The sequence below is a fragment of the Rhizophagus irregularis genome, chromosome 1 (assembly GCF_026210795.1).
Source record: "Rhizophagus irregularis chromosome 1, complete sequence".
NCBI classification, from domain to species: Eukaryota; Fungi; Glomeromycota; class Glomeromycetes; order Glomerales; family Glomeraceae; genus Rhizophagus; species Rhizophagus irregularis.
Window position 1 is genome coordinate 5,453,496 of NC_089429.1, and position 23,744 is coordinate 5,477,239.

The following is a 23,744-nucleotide window of genomic DNA, read 5'->3' on the forward strand; positions in this document are numbered from 1 at the left end:
TTATGCACATTAATGAACACAGCATAAAATGCACAGCCCTTACATTAGCTTAAACTTTTTTGCAGACAATATCGAAATATCGGGTTTTGCTTGTTGTAATTACGATTAAAAGTGCATTGTTAATCATGCGAGAATATGTGACTTACTAAAAATATTTTATACTTTCAACTATCGATTAAAAGGTGTAATAATATAATTATTAGTATTTAAGAACGAAAAGACCAAAGATACATGAAAATACATGAAGATATATGTACAGTATATTGCAATTTATTATATATGTAATTTTAATAATATTAAAAAAATATAAATTATCATAATAAAAGTTGTTTCGTTTAAAAAAACTTATTTCCCGATATATTCTATCGATAAATATTTGTTTTCCTTTTTTTCTTTAGGGGAAAAAAAAAATGGAAATTGTTTTCTAAAAAATGTTATAAAATGTGAAATTATTGTTCTCCTCAAAAAGTATTAAAGCCATTCCGAATAATAACTAAATGATCTTCACTTAACATCTAAAAAAGATTCGATTAAATGATCTACATCGTACGTTTATTACTTTTTGATTACTTTGTGTAATACTTAAATTATATTTAAAATTAAATAGTATATCATAAACTAAACCTCTTTTAAATATCGTTGGGTTTCTAACTTATAATCAATCAATTCTTTCATCAATTCTTTCGTTTTAATATTTTTTTTTTTTGTAATTAAATTATCTATCTAAAAAACCAATCTTTTGATTCGAAAGTTTATTTAGTACACGATTATACTAAAAATATCCCCGATTGTGGTACAACCTGACTCATTATTTTTTAGTATTTTTAATTACTTGTAAATTTGCAATTAGTTCAAAGTTTACTATGTAATCATTGTATTCATTGTATTCTCAATAGATAATCCTTGCATTTTCCTTTTAATTCAATTTATTCGTCATATAGATTTAATTTAAATGGAAATATTATTTCCTAATTTAATCTTTCTCTCGTAATTATAACTTACTAATACATAAATGGTTCATTGAAAAATAAAAAATATCATTCATTTAATGGATGAAAAAACAATAATTGTAAATCTGATAATGATAATCGATCAAAATTTAAAATTATAAATATTCTTAAAATTCGACTGAATTCTTTTTAACTTTTTTTTTCAAAAAAATAAAAAAAAAGTCTTCAAATTCCTCTAAAATCATGAACAAATATCCACCAAAAAAATTGATCAAAGATATTGATTCTACTGATGTTCAAAATTTTAAGTTATCATTTAATTCTTCTACCAATGTATTATCAGAAGGTGATGAAGGTTATGAAAAAAGTATAATAAGATGGGCTGATAACGCAATTAAAAAGGCGGGAATTGTTGTTCAAGCAACTTGTCTTGATGATATCGTTAAAACTGTTAAATTCGCTAGTAAAAATCATTTGGATTTTGCCGTAAGTTGTGGTGGTCATTCAAGTTCTGGTACTTCAAGTTCTGAAGGTGGTGTAGTATTAGATATGAGAAAGTTAAATAAAGTAAGAGTTGATGTTGAAAAGAAATTAATTTATGCTCAAGGTGGTGCTTTATTCGGTGATGTTGATAATGAAGCTTGGAAATATGGTTTGGCTACTGTAGGTGGTATAGTTGATCATACAGGAATTGGTGGTTTAACTTTAGGTGGTGGTTTTGGTCATTTGACAGGTAGACATGGTTTAACGATCGATAATGTGGTGGGTGCCACCATTGTTACTGCTGATGGTGAAGTGAAAGAATTATCTGAATCCAAGAACAAAGATTTATTTTGGGCAATTAGAGGTTGTGGTGCTAATTTTGGTGTTGTCTATGAATTTATTTATAAAGCACATGAACAAAAGGAAGTTTTTGCTGGTGTTATAGCTTATCCTGCTGAAAAATTAGATACTATTATTGAAGCTATTAATATTTGGCTTAAAAATCGTCGATCAGAAAACGAAGGTATGGCAGTTGTTATTTCTAGATCTCCTCCAGAAAATAAGGTATTTAATCATGTTATATATGATATTTTTTTTTTTTTTTTTTAAAAAAAAAAATAGATATATTAACTTTTTTCTTTTTTTTAGCCAATTATTGCACTCCTGTTATTTTCTAATGATCCATCGGAACAAGTTTTTAGAGAAAGATATTCAGTTATTTATAATTGTGGTGAACCTATAATGGAACAAGTAGGATGTATGCCATATCCTAAATTAAATACTTTAGCAAATGGATTCGCTAGCTTTGGAGATCGTAAAGCAATGTTTAATGCTCATATTACTCATTTAGATCTTTCAAATATTCGTGAAGCTTATAATTCTTATATTAAATTTACTGATGAAAATCCAACTACCTCTCAATCATACCTTGCATTTGATTTATATGGTACTGAAAAATTTTGTTCTGTACCTACTGATTCAACAGCATTTTATCCTCGTAAACCTTTTTATAATGTAGTTATAGTTCAAAGATGGTTAAATGAAAAGGATGATAAAATTGTTTATGATTGGGCAAAAAAGATACAAAATATTATTAGTAATGATGAAGAAAAATCTCTTTATGTTAATTTTGTTGATATGTCAGATGATATAGGATATAATGAAAATAGAATAAAAAGTACTTGGGGTGATAATCTTGAAAAATTGAAAGAATTGAAAGGAAAATATGATCCAAATGTTTTCTTTAGAAAAGGTGCTATCATTTGGCCATAAAAAAAAATTAATTTTAATTTTTAATTTTATTAGTCTAAATACTATATAATTTTATTACTTTTTACTTTTTTTTACTTTTTTATTTTACTTTATTTTTATTTTATTTATACAGTAGTATTACTTGTGTATTTTATTATTCAGTAGTATTACTTGTTTATTTTATTTTTTACTTTCTTTCATTATATTATTATTAAGCAAAATTTTTTGTTTCGCTTTATTATTTTTTGTATTACCCGAAAGAATTGATTATTAAATAAAAGTTGTTTGTGTCCATCTACTACCTGTACGGCTGTACCTTTGTATCACCTATTATTATTTGTATCATTAAGAAATTTTAACCAATAAAAATTATTTGTAGTATAAATTGTAATATAAAAAAGTCAATTAATAAATTATATTAAACTGAAGATATATACTTTGAATGATAATGAACTTTTGTGTTGAATTAAAAATTTAATCCCCTGTCGCACTGTCACTCTTACTAATTTTTAAAAATTGCGTGTGATTAGCTGAGTTTATAAAATGGCCGGGAATCTTCGTTTACTTATTTCCCGGCCTCATATAGATAGCCGGGAAATTACTAAAATAGTTAATATTTAATGAGTAACACGCTCCAGCGGATTTGTGTATTATTTATTCCATGGGGAGTTGGGAATAATAGGGTTTTTTTTCCCTTCCCCTTCCCATGATATAAATGGGTAATCCCCTGTCGTACTAAGTGTCACTCATGATCACCTTCATACTAATTTTTAAAAAATTGCGAGTGATTAGCCGAGTTTATAAATGACCGGGAATCTTCGTTTAGTTATTTCCCGGTCTCATATAGATAGCCGGGAAATTACTAATTTTAGTTTAAAATAGTTAAAATAGCTAATATTTAATGAGTGACACGCTCCAGGGGATTACCCATTTATTTCCAACTCCCCATGAAATAAATAACACAAATAAATACATTATTTATTAGGAACGTGCTTATTTACAGTATATTTTTTTTTTTAATTTTTAAAAAAATAAAACGATAGATTGAGATTCATTCCGTGTGAAGATAAGTAATAGGGTATCGATAACTTTCACGTTGCAGCCGTGAAAGGCATGAATATATCATCAAAAAAAAAAATCACTGGCGACCAATTAGTAAAGTATCAATATTTTGCCGTCAATAAAATGTCCGTAACTCATCGAATAACTCCGAGGATCAATACTGCGAGAGCAATCTACGTATAATTGTGGTCACCACAATTATACGTAGATTAGAGGTTGGAACCGGATTTAAAAAATAAATTCGGTTTCATTTTAACTTATAATATATCCGGTTCCTTCGAATCCTTCGGTGTATGGAATATGGATTTATTATGTCCGGTTTCTAGTGCTTCGACCCGGATGAAAACCGTCATCCGGATTACACAAAAAAAAAATCCGGATTATATCCGGATTGACCCGGATTTTGAATCCGGATCAGATAATCCGGATTATATCCGGATTGACCCGGATTTTGAATCCGGATCAGATAATCCGGATAGAAACCGGAAACCGGATTGGATTTACAAATGATCGGCAATAATTCTGGCCAGAATTCATAACGCCGGCCAGAATTACAAATGTGTAACATTAAATTTTCATGCCAGCCGATAAAAAATTTTTTGCCCGGTGGCTAAACTATTTTCCGGTGTCACGTGATGTTAATTTCGGCCAGAATTACAAATTTGGCCAAAATTATCCAAGACCACGAAATTTACATAATTCCAATTTCATTAAATACTTTTCTTTAAAACAATTTCATATTATTTCAGCATTGTCTCAGAATATTGTTTAACATTTCTTTGTAAATTAACTAATTATGAAATTTTAAACAAGATATTTTTATATACAGCTAAAGATTACTATAAATAGATGTGTTGGATTAGTAAGGCAATTTTTTAAGGATTTGTTTCTTCTTTCAAAAATTAAAGAATCATTTGAATCAAATTATATAACACTAGTTTTAATTTTTAAAAAAGTTGTTATAATTATATAAATTTATAATATTGAACAATTTTTCATTTAAAACAATAATTATTATTTTGTTGTAACAAAAATAATATAAAGTTTTTTTTCTTTTGAACGTTTGAATGTGAATCTAAAATTATTTGTTATTTGTTAATGTATAAATTTAAATAAACAAATCTGATACAAACTTCAATTAATAAATTATAATTGAAAAATCTTCTTAAACTTACTGTATTAAAAAGTTTAATATAACAAATATAAATTTAATAAATTTTAATAAAAAAATTGGTATTAGGCGCAAAAATAATTAGCCATAATATCATTTAGATATAGATCTTTATGGATCAGCAAAATTATTATTAATAAAAAAAAATAATAAAAATTTCATCCGGATTCCGGGTCAAACCGGATATTTTTCATCCGGTTTATAATCCGGATGAAAACCGTGAAAATCCGGATATCCGAAAAAAAAAAAAATCCGGATCAATCCGGATTGATCCGGATACGGGTCGAGGCACTACCGGTTTCTTTCAATATTCGAAAAAAATTCACTATAATTTTAGGATGTCCAATATTCATTTACTTTATATATTATAATTTTGATATATTGGCTACTGTGATAAAATTATCTTGTTTATTTTTTTAATTAACGGATAATAATAAAATTCAATTACGGACAAAATTTTGACTGAATACATGATGGTGATGCCTACTTGATCGAAAATTTAAAACTCCTGAATCATTTATAAAACCGGTTTGCATGTAAAATAATCTAATGATCTTGATCGTACAGTCGACCCTTAACGAATTAGGCCGATCAGGCCTTCGTTATGAGAAATTCGTAACGAATTTATTCGGTATAGCGGAAAATTTTGGTATAATGCAGTAAAATAGAGAAAAACCAAAAAGGAAACTTCGAAACATAAATCATCCATCTTTTGATAAAATGAATTAAAAGTGGTAAAATTGCTTATTCGAGAAAAATTTCATAAAACCAGCATCAAATTGCTTTTTACAGTATATTAAAATTTATCTTGTAAAAATCTGTTATATTAAGAAAAGACAATTCGTTTTAAAAGAAATTCGTTATAAAAGGGTCATTTATAAGATTTTCTTCGTTCAACGTTATACTGTATTTTATTAGTAAAATTCGGGGTAACAAATTTTTTTCATATGATTAAATGCGTATCACATTAAAGATTCGTTATATCATGAATTCGTTATATTAAAATTCGCTATAGAAAAGGCTGACTGTACATCTATATATGGATCATTACCATCTTCAAAAGACAATTTCCATATACTGTAACTGATTAATACTGCCTGTTGCTTCGCACCGGGATCAATCACATAGTACTGTAGTAAATTGTGCACACAAATAATATTCTGGAAATTAGCTAATAGCATGAACAAAAAATATTAAATTCTTTAAATTTATCATAATTTCAGTGATAAAAAATTGATATCGTCAATTAAAAATGAACATTGCATGATACGAATCTAACCAAAATCAGTTTGGCGAAAAATCGTGATATATAAAATTGACATAATTCTATGATAGCAATTCGTAATAAATTTAACGGACACATTTCACAATTCAAGTTAATTTCACAGAATTTTTTAATTATATAAAATCATTACTCACTTTATATGATCGTTACAAGATCCTATATAATGTACGATTGTATGACACAATTTATTAAGTTGCTTTCAAAATTATACTTTTGATTACTGATCCAGGGACCTCACTAGCAATGAAGTTCATTAATCCTTTCAGGTGTTATATTATTTGGATATCTTTTTGAATAAATTGCAAAAGTTTGATGCTAACTTTAAGGATATCTTGCGCTTTCTGTGGACATTCCATAATCCTCTAGTGATATAACTTGCGTTAATTCTAATCATTTCGACATTTCCGGCGTTTGTGTATTTTATGTAAGGTTGATCGGTTGAGGTCAGTTGACATTTATCAGTTTCATAATTTCTTGTGGGATGTGACGTAAAAATAAATAAATCAGTTTCACTTTTTTCTTTTAAACCCTTGTATTGTGAGATTCTGTATACTGAATTATACTGAATTGTAAATTATTGAAAATTAGTACCAATAGCAGCAATTCAAATTAAATCGAAGGAATAGATGGGGCCTATCATATATAACATAAACTAAGTCCCACACTTGTAAGCGCTGTAATATTAGAATCACTCATGCGAATATATTTAAAAAAAATTTATTCATGCGAAATCTTTTTTCGCCTGATACGTATACGTGTATACATAAAATAAATAATATGAATATTAAATACATCTCCAAATACCTTTATTTGTTTTGTGGGTGTGGGTGTGGTGTGGGTGTTTGGTGTGGCATGAATTCCATCGCTCTTTCTCTTTTTCTCATCCTTTCCCTTTTCCTCTTTCTCGAGGTCCTGATCAATGTCGCTGCACATCAACGTTTGTGATCAGGTAGCACCAAGTTCATTTTAAAAGATCTGGCTAAGTTAGCAACAATAGATAGATTGTAATATATCAAATAAGCTGTACTTCCATTAATTTATTGAGATTTATGCAAGCAATATCGTTACGAAATAGGAATTAAAATAAACCTGTGGATAATAGGAAGACTATATTAATATGGATGCCAATTCTAATTAAAAATGAAGTTTTACTAAAAAATATTTTAGTTACGACTTTTTGCTGGATCAGTATATATTGAAAAAAAAAAATTATGAATTTTTTAATTTTATTTTGTCAATTTTGCTATAATTTTAATTTAATTTAAACAAAAAAGCACAACTCTTCATTTAATAAATTCGAATTTATGTAGTCTTTATCACATTGGATCAGATGCTGCTGCCAGAAACACCAAACTAAAAGTAGCGATATTAAAAGGTAATTGTTGAACGATGCTTCTGATTTGAGGATTTAAGAGTTAGTCGTCAAGATAAGGATATTCGACATACGCAGAAGGAATCAAGTATAATAGCCTCATTTTTTTCAAATTAAACCGAACCATGATTAGTGATTTGAAATAAAGTCGAATGGAGTCAATAGTAAAATTTAAAAATATTGTAAAAAAAAAGATTTATTAACAACTTTAAATATTATGATAAAAATCAGCTCTTTTTTAAATAAAACAATCACGTTAGTAATGACCTCTGTAATTTCATTTCCCTTGTATTTTCCAAGAAATCGTATATAAATACATAAAAAATCAAACAAAAAAGATTGATATTTTAAAGTTTTTACTTTAAGGGTATTTGTTCTTACACATGATAAAAAATTGAATTTGGATTCTCAGGCTATATATTACTCCTATTTCTTTTTTGGTTTTAAATGATATGAAATTCAAGGCCATTATGTATGGTGATGGTGCGCACTGCAGGGTTCACGATCGGGCTAGTTTCTTCCCAATTGCATCCAAGGTTACAGCCTGCCAACGAACTGATGGTATTTCATTTACTTAATTATTTATTTAGCGCAGCATCATTTATTTAATTTACAGGAATGGTTCATATTTAACGCGTTTGAAAATTGTAAACTAAAAATATATATATATATAATTTTAAAGATAAAAGCAAAGTCAATAGTACATTAATATTATTTATATAATACAATGCAAATAAAATGAAGAATAAATCAAAAGATTAGAAAGAAAAAATATATATACGAAAATTTGTAAAAGGTAGGAAAAAGCCAAGACTATAAATGACAGTCAAGTCAATTGACCGACCTTTTTATATATATACCAAATGTATATCAGTGTGTGATCTACCTTCTCTCTCCTTTGAAAATTGAAATTGAAAAAATAATGTCATACATGGAAAACAGTGTAACGAACAACTACCAATTCATAAAACCATTGCAACTTCTGTATGACTTACGATTTTGCAACTCTGTTTTATTTATCGTAAATTTAAGCTATTAATTTTCTGATTAAAAAAAATTTACTATCTGTTAATCAATTTTGTAAATTATCAGTTTTGGACTTTTAAATAATTCTACTAGTTGTAATATTTGTTACAACACCACCAATATATTTATAATAATAATAATTTATTGTGAAAATATTGAATTCTTTTAGATTCCACTCTTTTGACTTCATCTGGTTTATTAGCCTGAGCTTTAATCCCATTGTCATTTTTTTTTAACATAAATAAATACTTTTGTTGATGAAACAAAGTTCATCATGGGAGATGAAAATATTAAAGTAGTCGTTAGGTGTCGGCCTCTCAATTCTAGAGGTAAATAAAAATTATTGTGCATTCTTACACATTGAAATTTTATTTAAATTTATTCTGATGTTTTAATTAGAAATTGCTCGGGGAGCAAACCGTCTCATCAGCATGGTTGGGAATCAAACATTTATAACCAGGCCAGATGTAAATGATCCTGGAAATGCTAATAAACGAGATGGTATTGAAGATGTGAAATCGTTTACATTTGATAAGTCATATTGGTCTTTTGATAAGAATGATCCAAATTATGCTACCCAAGCAATGTTATACAACGATCTCGGTGAAGAATTTCTTGACTACGCTTTTGAAGGTTACAATACATGCATTTTTGCTTGTAAGTCTCTATATAATTATTAACTATAATCAAAAGCTGTTTTAATTAAACGTAATAATTATTATCGAATTTATGCTTTAGACGGCCAAACCAGCGCAGGGAAATCTTACTCTATGGTATGTATGATAGAAATATTACACATATAAGTGACAAATTTATTAATTCTTTAACTTTATACACTATGAAAGATGGGTTATGGAGAAGATAAAGGCATTATGCCTCTCACTTGTTGTGAATTATTTAACCGCATAAATAATAACAAAGATCTTGAACTCACATATCAAGTACAAGTCTCTTATATTGAAATCTACAATGAAAGGGTTAGAGACTTATTAAACCCTAAAAACAAAGGAAATCTTAAAGTTAGAGAACATCCGGCTTTAGGACCATATGTAGAAGATTTGTCAAAGCTGATAGTTAACTCTTTTATTGATATTGAGAAATTAATGGACGAGAGTAACAAGGTAAATTTGAGATCATATAATGTTATTAATAATTTTTAAGTAACTAAAATTTTACGAATTATTAGGTAAGAACAGTCGCTGCAACAAATATGAATGAAACATCAGGTCGGTCGCATGCTGTATTTACCCTACTGGTAACGCAAAAAAGGCATGACACTCAAACAAATATGGATACTGAGAAAGTATCTCGCATTAGGTAAATTAATTTTATATACTTTTTATTTTTAATTCACTCGAATTAACGTTTTCATAAATTGTATATTAGTTTTGTGGATTTAGCTGGCTCAGAACGTGCTAATTTAACTGGTGCAACTGGAACTCGGTTGAAAGAAGGAGTAAACATCAACAAATCATTAACAACATTTGGTAAAGTTATTGCCTCTTTAGCTGAATTTTCTGTTGATAAAAAAAAGGGCAAGAAAGAAGTTTTTGTCCCATATAGAGATTCTGTATGTTATTTTCATCTAATTTATTGTTGAGAATTTTTTTTTATTTAGCTAGAACAAATGCTTTTTTTTTAATCAAATATGGTTTTAACTTGGTTGTTGAAAGACAATTTAGGTGGAAACTCTAAAACCGCCATGATTGCTGCCATTTCTCCAGCTGATTATGTTGAGACGCTTAGTACCTTACGTTACGCTGATGCGACTAGACGTATCAAGAATAAAGCTGTTGTTAATGAAGATCCAAATACAAGACTTATTCGTGAACTTAAAGAAGAATTACCGATGCTGCGCAGTAAACTTGGCACTTATGATTCAAGTGAACCTTATGATCCCAGTGTTCCTCCTTCTCAACAAATTGTTGTACTTCAGGATAAAAATGGAAATACTATAAAGAAGACAAAAGAGGAATTAATCGATCAAACTCAAGCTTCTGAAAAATTAATGGAAGAAGTTAACGAATCGTGGGCGGAAAAAGCACGAAAAACTGAAGAAATCCAAAAAGAACGTGAAAAAACGTTGGAAGAACTTGGTATTATGGTTGAAAAGAATATTGTTGGCATACATCCTCCTAAGAAAGTACCATATCTTGTCAATCTCAATGAAGATCCTCTTTTGTCAGAATGTTTAATTTACCAAATAAAACCTGGAAAAACACGAGTCGGTCGCATTGAGTCTGATATTCCTTTGAATATACGTTTAAATGGCGACAATATATTAGATGAACATTGTTGGTTTGAAAATATAGATGGAGTTGTTACGCTGCATCCTCACGAAAATAGTACGACAATGATAAATGGTATGCGAATAAATAAAGCAAAAGAACTGAAATCTGGGTATCATATCATTCTTGGAGATTTTCATGTGTTTCGTTTTAATAATCCTCAAGAAGTTAGTGAACGAGCGAAATCGAAACAATTAAGCATTAATGTACCACTAACTTTAAATGAAAATGGAGAGGATAGCGCTGAAGTTTCCCCTACAAGTACAGATTCTTTAGATACTTGGATAGATTGGAACTTTGCAAGGAGAGAAGCAGCATTAAACTCCTTAAACTCCAGAACTGATACTACTGATACTACTGATACTAGACATATTACTGATACTACTGATACTACTGATACTACTGATACTACGGTTGGGATAGATGAATCTTTACAAAGGTTGAGGGATGATCTCAAAAAAATTCAAAGTGGCCGAAGGACTCGTCCTGATAGCAGAAATAGTGATTTTGATGATAGCTCTAATGAGACTTATGAGAAAGTTCATCAGCGAAAATTTTTTTACGATCCTATGGTAAATTTTTTTAATCTCGTACAATTTTTTAAAAATTGTTATGTGACACACATTTACTTAAAATTAGGAATGGATCAAAAAGAAAATAGAGGAACATGATATTAATTACTTTGAATATAGTGAATTTGGCAAATTTATTGAAATTGGTAGGGGAGGATTTGGTATTGTGAGTAAAGCAGAAACTAATGATAAAAAACAAGTTGCACTGAAAGGTCTCACAAATTCAGTAATCGAGGAAAATGTTATTAAAAATCTCGTAAAAGAGGTAAGATTTGTGTCTAAATCCATCATAATGTATAAATGGCTTATAATAAAAATTAATATATTTTATTCTTTATTTAGTTAAAACTTCTTCGTATGGTTAGTTATCATGATAATATTAACAGATTTCTTGGAATAACAAATGGTTTGTGTTTATAGTTTAATTTATTTAATTTAAATCAATAATATTTAAATATAAATATTAGAAAAAATGATATGCTTGACATTATCTTAGAGTATTTATAATAATCCTGCATATACCGTATAATATAGATCATGCTGGAAATTATATTATGGTATTGGAATACGCCGATGAAGGGAATTTGCGAGATTATTTAAAGGTAAAATTTGATTCATTACAATGGGAAAACAAGATTCGAATGGCGTTGGATATTGCATGTGGATTAAAATGTTTGCACTCTAGAGACATAGTCCATAGGGACCTGGTAAGCCAATAATTTATTTTTATAATATCGTTTAAATGATGATAATTTTTAATAACATAAATGATCAATTTTATAGCACTCAAAAAATATCTTAGTGAATAAGGGTAGATTATTAATTGCAGACTTTGGATTATCTAAACATTTAGCAGAAGCTACATCTAATTCTATGGGTAGTAGAATTGGAATTATTGAATATGTTGAACCACAATGTTTGAGGAGTGTTAATTACGTAAAAGATAAAAGTTCTGATGTTTATAGTTTAGGTGGGCGTCCTCCTTTTTGTTATACGAAAGAACGAGATATGTTAGGTTATCACATTGGTTATATGAATCTTAGAGAAGAACCAATCGAAGGTACACCTTTAGAGTATCAACAACTTTATCAAAAATGTTGGGATGGTGATCCAAAGAAAAGACCCGATATTAACCACGTATTCAATGAAATTTTAAATAAATCTAATGCTAATGATACCAACGAACAATGTGAAGTAGCATCTAATAATAATAATTCAAATATACAATCAGGCCAATCAGATCTATGCATAGAAACCAAGTTGATTGATTAAACAAGTTAATAATAATTAAATATCATTAAATGAAAAGGACAAGTTTGAAGCAATCTAGAAGTGTCAACCGCACTATATAAACAGGATTCATTGTATACATAGTATAAGTATAATGATAAAGAATTTTATATATAAAATTCTTTTATATATTTATATATAATAATATACAAATACTAGGCTATTGCCAGGAACTGAAGACGTATCCAGGTACGAAAATGATAGTACATGAAATAAGTAAAAACAAATCTAAGATGATAAAATTTTTAAATAAATTAAATTAAAATTGTTTAGATTATTGTAGATTTGTTGTTCCATTGGCATTGGATCTCGGATAATTAAATTTACATAAGAAAGAACTGTATTTATTAGACATCAATTTAAATTTGCATGCTTCAAAATTTTCCATCATATGATCCATTCTACTAAAGTACTTTGAATCATAGAATTTAAAGAATCATAATTGATTAAGGCTCAGAATATTTTTACCAGAAAAAAGCAACATTTGACAGAGGATTCATATCAGCTTATGGAAACCATCTACTTGAAAAGAAAATTTTTAATAATATAAAATATTAATAAAAAATTTAAACAAATGAAAAAAAATATTAAAAATATATAATAATACAGATAATAAGTAAAATATAATTATATGTAAAAATATTATACCGTATTTTATCAAAATTAAGCACCCTATTTTGCAAGAGTTTTGGATGAAAATTTTGGGGTGGTGTTTATTTTTGATATTATTTTTATTAGAAATATATATAACTTTTGCATAAAAAATTTTGAAAAGTTTATGGGGGTGCTTATTTTCAAGGGGTGTTTAATTTCAATAAAATATGGTATTTAAATGAATAAAATACAATAAAAAAATATTGTTTGCTCCATATTACTTATTTTTAGTGAACTCATTTATCATTTTTTTTAAAAATATTTAATTATAATAATTCAGGCCAGCATTATGGAATTACAATCTTAGTTCAGATTATAAAAAATTTTGACCAATAAAATTACTTATATAGTATAATTTAAATTATTTATACAAAAATCATTTAAATTATATATTAATAATTTTATTTATATATTTTCTTGAAAGTTTAACTAGTAGTTTAATAGTATTTAACTATTTATTTTAAATTCAGATTTCCATATATTTTCATAATATTCAATATGAATTTCTATGTGGATTTTAAGTGGAAAAAATTTTCTGATAAAATTTTAGTGTTCTGTATTAGTATTATAGTATTTACTAGTTTAGATAAACTATTTATATATATATATTAAATATTTGAATATGAATTTAATAAAAATTTTGTAGATAATTGCTATAATATAAATTTTTTATAATTTTTACCTTAATGTACTATAAAATAAAAAAAAAAATTTTAAGTATGGTGCAAGTAAACTATACTCGACAATCACGTGATGATGTTTCAATTTTCTGGCGCAAGTTTCATATCACGTAATCAGGTATTATCCAATAAAAAATGAGAATTTTTATATATTACAATGTTTCGTATATAATATTTTATGTCAAAACGAAAATTTTATTTATTAAAACTCTTCATATTTGAATTATATGGTATTGTAACGACCTTTTTTTCTAGGTATCTTACTGCTAACTTGTTGTTGTCATTTTGTTTTTATGTGATATCAGTAAAGCCAGATTGAAATTTTCTTATTCACATGTGAAGATTTTCTCATGAATCAAAAGGTTTTCTCATTATTAAAGGAATTTTCTCATGATCAAATGAATATGATAATTCGGGCTAGCATTGAAATATCATAATTTCAGCCTGAATTATAAAAATTTTTGACCAATAAGATAGAGTACATATGATTAAATTTAGGGCGATCATATAAAAATCGGTTAGTTTTAAATGCCTATAACTTTTTATACAGATTTTTTTTCAAAAATCTGACTGGTAATTTGATAGTACTTGTCTTGAAGAATAAAACTACCAGTTTATTTTCTTTAAAATTTATTTTTTAAAATTTTATAAGATTTTTTAGTATTACAATTTTATTGTTGAGTATAGTTTACTTGCACCATAGTTTACTAAAAATTAATATAAATAAATTTGCTAATTATTTTACTTACTTAATAAATAAATTGGCAATTAATTAAAAAATTAAAAAATTAATTAAAAAACTATTAAAAATAAGAAAATTTTAAATTAAAAAATAAGTATTATATTATAATATAATAAAAATAATAATTAATAAAAAATTAAAAATAAATAAAAAGAAACTTTATTATATAATTATATATATAATATTATAAGTTTTTTACTTCAAATCACTGGAGATAATCATCATTGTTGACTAGAATTATCAATTTTTACTGGCATTATATTTTTTTAATACTAGTCGATCATCATAATTTCAGCCACCAGTAATCATTACCTCTAATGATAGTTAAAAAAATTTATATTATAAATGGATTTTTAAAATTAAATAAATATTGATTTTAATTTATCTATTTTAATATTATATTAATATGGGTTTAAAATTTAAACACATCTGCATTTGAATAAAATTCTGCCTATTATTAAGATAGATCACCCTGTAACCTAAGGTAAGGTTTACATATAAAACTCTTTGAAATTCCTACTATAAAAGGAAATTTTATGTTACATTGTTATGATTTTTTCAATTAACCAATAGAATTTAAGCAAATCCTAAGGTAAGGTTTCATATAAAAGTGAAATTTCTACTGGTAACATATCTTAGTAGTAAGCGGAATCCTGTTTGAATGCACCTTATGATATAAGTCAAAAATAAAGTTTTAAACCCCTTTTGTCATAGTAAGTAAAGTTGTAAAGGAGGCAAAAATACACATATAATGTGAGTTTATTTATAAATATATAAGGTATAAATTGCATTTATTTAAAAAAATCAGAAATTTGCTGGTATCATGTAATAAAATGATCCGCATTTTTATTATATAAAATTTTCAAAAAAGAGGAATGCGTTCAAAACACAAAATGCATTCAAATTTTAATACAAAAGGTTTTTTAAATTATATAATATTAAAAAATATTAAATTATATTTATTTAGAGTTTTTAAATCTTTAATTTTTTTTTTAATAAAAATAGTTTTTTTTTAAAATTTTATTAAATTAAATATTTTATATATTTAATAAAATATAAAATAATTATTTTAATAAATTACTACATATAATATTAAAATATAACTTAATTTTATATTATAATATTTTTAAAAGGATATTTAAATAGAATTATTGGAAATGTATTTAGTTTATTAGTAATATACAGTAATTGTATTAATCTTTTATATTTAATAAAATATATTAAATAAATTTAAAAAAAAAATATAATAGTATAAATGTTGTGCCTCAGATTGATTCTTGCCTCAAATTAAAACTCACGCTGCGTAAGATCAATACCAGATCACGTGCATTACATATATGGTAATTTTACTATGTAGATCATCACGTGTATATACATAATTCGTCACATCCTATTGGTAGTTTTAATCTGAAGCAAGAATCAATCTGAGGCACAACATAAATATTAATTAATATTAATTAAATTATCTGTTATTTATAAAATTTTTATAAAATTATTTATGATTAATTTAATTTTTATTTGGTTTTATATAAATTTTTTATAATATTTTCTCTTTTTATAGAAGATCTTAATAAAAAATAATTTAAAAAATTTTGTAAATTATTTTTGACCTTTCTTTTTTTTCAATTTTATTAATTATAGTTATCTTTAGTTATAACGGATCTATTTATACTAAAATTTTATTATATTGAACTGGATGAATTTTATAATGAAATATTATATGATATATTTAATTTAAATTTAACTGACTCTTATATATTAATTATATAATAATATACTTTTTAACAAACAGTTATATAATAAATTCACTTTATACTAAACTAAACCTTCTGAAATAGAAGGTTTTCAATATTTTTATAATTATTTTTACTGGATTAGAAGTAATAACTACTAAATATTATTATTACTTTTTTTTTAATAAAAAAAATAATGAAATTTAAAAAAGCAAAGTAGAAATATTTAGTTATTACATTAATCAGAGCTTTTTATAACAATATTTTTATTTATTATAAAATTTTTTATATATGTAAATAGACTGTAAATAAAAAAAAACAATTTAAAGTCAATTAATAAACGTTTTATACAAAAGTCTTTACAAATTTTTCATAAAAGTGTTCTAAAGTCATTTCAAATCCTTTAAGAACTATTTCATCTTTTTCTTCTAAACCATAAGAAAAATTTCTATTTCTTAAAGCAATAACTATTGATGAAATAACCCCAAAAAATTCATTTAAAACCTAAAAGAAATAATAAAATAAAATAAGTAATTGATTAAAAAACAAAATTATTCTTACAATAAAAAAATATATATATATATTTACCTGCCAAACCTCACCACGTCTTATCCCATTTGCTTCAACAAGAGCTTTTTCATGACCATGAGAGAAAAAATCACTAATATACGCATTAAGAATTTCGTCTGTATTAATAAAAGGCATACTATGAAGATCCAAATATATTTCACTATGAAGATGACTAGTTAAATCTTCTAAATTATTGAAGATATCACCAAGAGAACTACACACTGCAATAAAAGGAGATCGAGTAATAAATGAAATAGCATCGGATCCAAATTTAGAAATTAAAGGATCTTTCAACAAATTTTGATCTAAATTTTTGGAAGGAACTTTAATTGATGATAAAGGTAAAATATTATCAAGTCCCATTCTAGAGGCATTATTTTTTGCATAAGTTATAACATAATCGGTATATAACTCTAAAATACGTTCATTATGTTGTTCTAAAATATTTTTAATATTTTCTGATAAAGGAGGTAGGATGATTTTAGAAGGAGTGTCATTATTTTTATACCAATCTCCCGAAATTTTACGTAATTTCAATCTATTAAATAAGTGAGAAAGAACTAAGATCAAGCTATTCATGATTTCTTCATTTGTTTTTGACTCTGAACAAATTGTGTGAAATACGCCATGCTTAAATAAAATAGCAAATGCAAAGTTGCTTGGCTCATAATAATTCAAATGTGAAACCACGGCAGATAAATTGATTAATTTGCCATTTGGACTCAAAAAACTTTCATGTCTCAAATATTCAACAGAAAATCTTAATTGAAATTTAATTTGTTCAGGTAAATATTCTTTACCAAGGAAAAAGAAAGATTCACCAAATAACCCTTTGATGGTATCTTTAGCATAATTATAATCATCCTCACTTCTAGTTTTACATGAATTAAGAAAATTAAAGGAACGCAAAGTGAGTGTCGTCGTTAAAGGAAAATGACGTGAAAGTTTTGGTAATCTTGACATCAGAAGTCTTACTATCTTTGTATGTGTCAAGCCAAAGAACACTACATGACCAAGTGGATCAAAGCCTCTTCTCCCAGATCTTCCAGACATCTGTCTATATTGTAAAGCGGTAAGAGAAATTGAATCTCCAACAAATACAGTCGTTTTGCATGGCATATTTATACCAAGAGCTAAAGTACCAGTTGCAATGACTACTTGTAAATAACGTCTTCTGAAAAGAATCTCAACCGCACTTAGATATTTTCTTGGAAGATCTGTATGATGAATTCCGATACCTCTTTCTAATGCTGCTAATAATAACTTGTAATTATCTTTCGGTTTATCGCGTAGAAATTTTGTAATTTCTTCGAATTCATCTGAAGTAACTCGACCTTTTTGATTTACGAAAGTAAAATTGGGATCATGGGCTTCCCAATCAAAAAAGGATGGAATTTTTTCTTCTAATTCTGGTTCATCATCTGGAGCAGTAGTAGCTTTTTTATCTCGTTTTCTCTTTAAATCTTTTTCATAAGTATCTCTTCGCATCATTGCTGTTTTCTTTTTAGCTTGATATTCTGGGTCATTATCTCTCTTTTCTTTTTCCGCTAATTCTAATTGTTTTAAAATATTAAATGCAAGTTCTTCACATCCTTTTTCATCAAAATGAAACAAAATAGCGGGAAGTTTATCTTGAGCCGATAGTTCACATAGCAATGGTACAATTCCCTCTTCAAGAAATTTATCCCCATAAACATCAAATTTTTTAGATAGTTCACTAGATGTTGATGCAAATTTTGCAAATCCATTTTTAATATACGTTCCTAACTCTTCAATATCCGATTCTACAGTGTCGTGATTTTCAAGAGCCTGCTTAAGTTTTTGTTCATATTCATCAACGTCTATTCTAGCGATATGATCATTATCTTTAAAATAAATACTAGGTTCTAACTTGTCAAATTCGACAGGTGGATTATCACTAACATGTTCTTTCAATACATTCCAAGGTTGAACACACTTTATAAAAACTCGCTTAAGTTTTTGTTCATATTTATCAACATCATCTCTAGCAATTTTACCTTGATCTTTAAAATATATATCAGGATTTAATTCATCAAATCCATTAGATGAATTATCGCCCAAATATCTTTTCATTACGCCAAAAAGTTGAACACATCGAGTGGTATTTGCTGTTGATTCTAATTCTGTAAATCCATTTTCAATATCATTTCCTAATTCATCTATGGTTGATCTTATAATATGATTTAAAGATTCATCTTTTGCGTAGCTCACAAAAACTTCCTTAAGTTTTTCTTCATAATTATCAGCGTCATCTTTGACAATATAACCGATCTCTTTAAAGTATTTATTAGGATCTAATTCGTTAAATCCATCAGGTGGATTATCACCTACGTATTTTTTCATTACATCCCAAAGTTGAACACATTGAGAGGGAACTAGTTTCATGTCGCCAGGGAATCCACATTCTTTTAAAATACTCATTGATAATGTGAATACTGGATTAATAGGAATTATACTCTTATTTTGTCGCTGTTTTTCTTTTGGATATAGTGTTGTCTCAATAAGTGACGTCAATGGAAATTTTGGTAAATACACATATTGTTGTAAATCTGAAAATCTCTTCTTTGTTATAATAAGTTTCATTTTTTGTTTACGAGCTTCTCTAGATTTAGCTATCCATTCATTAAATGGTTCTGGATTCCCGACTGTAGCAGAAAGGGCCAAAATTGGAATGGATTTGCTTAATAATAGTAAACGATCATAAAACTCGCCACCTTCTGATCCAATCATATGAATCTTTAATTTAAACGGAATTACGCCATATTAGTTAATTATAATTAAAATAAAGAACTTTATAAATATTTTACCTCATCAAAAATAATTCTTTTTATATTCCGAGCCCATGATGCACGTTCTGGAGATAAAATTAACGTTTCAAGCATTTGCGGAATTGTTATAAGAATTTGACATTTATCGTGGTTTTCGCGATATTCTCTAGTGTATATTCCCCAAGTGGATTTATCACCATGATCATAGCTTTTCTCGAAACGACCATAAACCTCAGCTGTTACTTGATTAACCAAAGCCTTCGTAGGAGAAACATATATCAAAATTCCATCATCACTCTCTTTAAGAACTTTTTCCATTGCATAATATGATATAAAAGTTTTCCCTGACGAAGTTGGGCAGCAAAGTAACGCAGATTCGTCTTTATCAATTACATCCAAAACTTCAACTTGCCATGCATCTAGCAAAATAAATATTTTTGTTAATAAAACAAATGGACAAAAATATAAAATATCATAAGTTATAAATCACAAAAAGAAGTTCGATTACCTGGCTTAAAATGTTGAACTCGAGGATCATCTACAGAATTTGTATTTCGGTCCATTAAATGACCAGCATATAACATTTGAAATCTCGCGTCAGACATCCCAATAGATAAATCAGTCCAATCACTGGGAAAATCAAATTTAAACGGCTTTTCTTTTGGAGCAATTGTAGGCAATTTCTTCAAGCGTTTTCTACAATCATTTAATTTAAGTCGACCTAAAACTTTAACTAAGATTTCTTTCATTTTTTCGTCAAAGAAGGATTGGAAATTTTGCGCGATATAAAATACTTGATGTAAAATATCTATAGGAATAGACCAATCACTTTTCACCTGAGAATTCATACAATGTTCGGTCCAAAGTTTAAACAAGAATTCCAACTTTTTGAATTGTCCCCTGAGCATAGTAAATGGATGTTTGATTTTGTCTGTTTTTTCAAGCTTGGCATTCAATAAATTAAGTTGATTTCTAACATTTCCGCCCTTCGAAATTTCTATTAATGCATCATCGAGGTACTTATCAGATGCGTTCCGAGATTGTTTTAGACTTCCTTGTTCAATTTTTTCTCTTGCTTTTTTTGTACCAGTAGCTTCTTTCTTAACTGATTTTGAAGTTGTTTTTGATGATTTTGATGATTTCGATGATTTTGATGACGATCTTGTTCTATCAATAATTATTTTTTGTCTAAAATACCCTTGTGTACCATTTAATGAAGTCGCATATTGTTCCAAGAACCTCACATATTGCTGATAGCCTTTCCGTTCCATAGAATTTTTATGTTTCTCATAATAGGCTGCTGACTTAATGACTTTGGGACCTTTGGATATCTTTAGAGAATAGTTATATGTGCTTTCATCATAATCAACGTCTTCAATTAATCCATAACGGGGTACGTCAATTTCTGCTTCTAAATCTGGATCTTCAGAAAGTTTTAAATTCATATCCCCAAGACACCCTTTAAAGAACTCATATTCAAAAGGAAGAAGGCTCGGTTCTTTGTCATACTCTAAATGTGATTTTTGATAAGATTTAATTCGAAACTTTTTGTTATATTTTTCATTATCACTATCTAAAGAATTAAGCCCATTACATTCGCATAATCGTTCTAAAAGATTCCAACAAGTGTCAAATTGTTGCTTAATTTCAGTAGGAAGATTATTAAATTTTAACACGCCATCGCACTGAAATTGGATTAAAGATACAAAAAGTCGTGCATCTAAAAGATCATAAAGATTATTATTTAAATCTTGAAAATTTCTCATTTCCTCACGAGGAATGTCAGTGATATAAATTTTAGTACAATAAGTATAAACATCTTGCAAGAAGAGGTCGACTCTCGTCTTTGCTTTTGTACTATCATCATCATCATCATCAACTGGTGGTATAACTCTTGACTTTAAAGGGAGGTAATCTAATAGAATAAGATGAAGCAAAAATATTCTTGCTAGATAATGAAAATCTGGTTTGTCACTATTATTGGTCAAGACTCCCGTCAAAGATAATAAAACAAGAGCGATTCTTTTCCCTCCATTTGACCATACGTCTAAACATTCTTTGGAAGTTAATAAATCTTTGATAGGTGTTATCAAATCAAATTTTTCAACAGAATCCTTAATCCACTTTGACTTTTCGTCATAATTCTTAAACGCTTCTGTAGTAAAATTCTCAATATCAGCTAACTTCGTTTGAGTTTTAAGATCAACATTACCACTTCTTTCAATTAAGAACGAATGTACATGTGAATTTCTAAATTCAAAACCAGGCAAAAGTGCGACAGGCATATCCATATGAAGAGTAAAAAAGATAAAAGCTCGTAACACAATTGTCAAACTTAATGAATTTTTTGTTGCAATTCCAGAGATTGACGAATCATCATCATCTTCAACATAATCATTACTTTTTTCGATCTTTAAATGTTCAGTTGAACCATCACCAGTTAAAACGAACAGCGGTTGCTGATCATCTAAATATTCTTTCCATTTTTTATTCCACCAATTCTCAAAGGTGTAGATTGGAACTTGAGTATTATTAGATTTTAGGTGATCGATGATGATTTCTCTTGCAAGTCGTAATTTTGGTCGATTATTCCATATAGATTGATTAGCATCAAAGAAAACGATATGAAAAACAAATTCACGTTCTCTGAGTTTTTTAAGAAAATTCTCGATCAAAAAGGTAAGAGACAAAAATTGACCTCCAGCAAAAGGTTGACCAAAATCAATAAAATCTGATTCAGGATCGTAAAGAAACTTAAAAAGTAAACTATCCCCCTCTATTACGAATAATTCACCACCTATAAGGATTAAAATTTTTTAATTTTATCAAGAATATAAAATATATGTTTTACATTTCGTAAAAAAAAAAAAAATTATTCGTACCACCAAAATTACCAAGATCTATAAACTTATTACGACATTTACAGTACCATTCATTTAACCAAGATTCAACTTTTTCGTCCATGACTATTAAAAAAAAAAATATTTTTTTTTTTTACTTGATGCGAAAAAAGTCCGATCAAATTTAGTGATAAAATCAGGTGTAACGTGATGACAAATTATCAGGTCATAATAGGTCATAATCACTCATAATCAGTGAAATCTTTAGTACTTTTTGACGAACATTTTAACAATTTCCAATCGACACAAGCAAAAAAACCACTCGATTGCAATCCGGGTCAAATAATAATAGCTTTGAATTCTCTTTCGTACATGTTACACTTTCCCGACGAACTTAAATGTGCATTTCGTGAGAGTGACATTATTTGGCCGTTCGCGTAGACGTGAATTCTTAGAGATTTATGCAACAGTCAACCTTTGGTTGAAACTTGCCTTCACATAATTACTTTATTCACATAAACTATTCCTCATAGTATCGCTTCTTGTTACTATGGAAAAGGGGATTGGATTATTATAGTATTATTACCGAGATTAAAAAGAAGATATTGACGGGGGTTCAGACAGAATACGATTCGGTTATTCAATTGTAAGCTTCATTTCAGTGTAATAATACTTACAATGAAGCTTTGCATGAAGTTGTAATGTATGATATTACTTCGACTGAGCCATAATTAAGGTCGAGGAATGCAATGATATTGACAATTGAGTATTACTGAGTTCATAAGTTCTCCATTGAACGAAAGTACTTTCTCATCGCTTAGAACAAATTAAGTGGGTATTTTATGAATCGCAGCAATAATTAAAGCGGGTAACAGATAGATGATTGGGATATAATAGAATTTAAAATAAGTATTATCCCGTCACATATTTCCTGATCTTAGTTATTATTTTCACGTAATTTATGATACTGTATCGTAAATAATATA

General features: G+C 27.4%; 4 protein-coding genes across 4 annotated transcripts; 3 read left to right on the forward strand and 1 right to left on the reverse strand.

The window, feature by feature from the left end:
- Positions 1 to 1,193: 1,193 nt before the first annotated feature.
- On the forward strand, positions 1,194 to 2,705 carry OCT59_001125 (uncharacterized protein; the record flags this gene model as incomplete). Its single annotated transcript, XM_025309569.1, has 2 exons — positions 1,194 to 1,997; positions 2,082 to 2,705. 2 exons carry the CDS (start codon positions 1,194 to 1,196, stop codon positions 2,703 to 2,705), a joined length of 1,428 nt encoding a protein of 475 aa, XP_025168690.1.
- Positions 2,706 to 8,874: 6,169 nt separating this feature from the next.
- OCT59_001126 (uncharacterized protein) lies at positions 8,875 to 10,200 on the forward strand (the record flags this gene model as incomplete). Its single annotated transcript, XM_025309568.2, has 6 exons — positions 8,875 to 8,929; positions 9,000 to 9,257; positions 9,339 to 9,373; positions 9,446 to 9,721; positions 9,787 to 9,917; positions 9,987 to 10,200. 6 exons carry the CDS (start codon positions 8,875 to 8,877, stop codon positions 10,198 to 10,200), a joined length of 969 nt encoding a protein of 322 aa, XP_025168689.2.
- A 48-nt stretch (positions 10,201 to 10,248) lies between these two features.
- OCT59_001127 (uncharacterized protein) lies at positions 10,249 to 13,033 on the forward strand (the record flags this gene model as incomplete). The annotated part of the gene is made up of 7 exons (XM_025321517.2): positions 10,249 to 11,460; positions 11,528 to 11,725; positions 11,803 to 11,866; positions 11,995 to 12,167; positions 12,244 to 12,719; positions 12,910 to 12,939; positions 13,024 to 13,033. 7 exons carry the CDS (start codon positions 10,249 to 10,251, stop codon positions 13,031 to 13,033), a joined length of 2,163 nt encoding a protein of 720 aa, XP_025168688.2.
- Positions 13,034 to 16,799: 3,766 nt separating this feature from the next.
- On the reverse strand, positions 16,800 to 22,882 carry OCT59_001128 (uncharacterized protein; the record flags this gene model as incomplete). The annotated part of the gene is made up of 5 exons (XM_066139325.1): positions 16,800 to 17,063; positions 17,148 to 19,886; positions 19,958 to 20,337; positions 20,427 to 22,715; positions 22,801 to 22,882. The coding sequence occupies 5 exons, from the start codon at positions 22,880 to 22,882 to the stop codon at positions 16,905 to 16,907; spliced, it is 5,649 nt and encodes a 1,882-aa protein (XP_065988739.1). The 3' UTR covers positions 16,800 to 16,904.
- Positions 22,883 to 23,744: the final 862 nt, after the last annotated feature.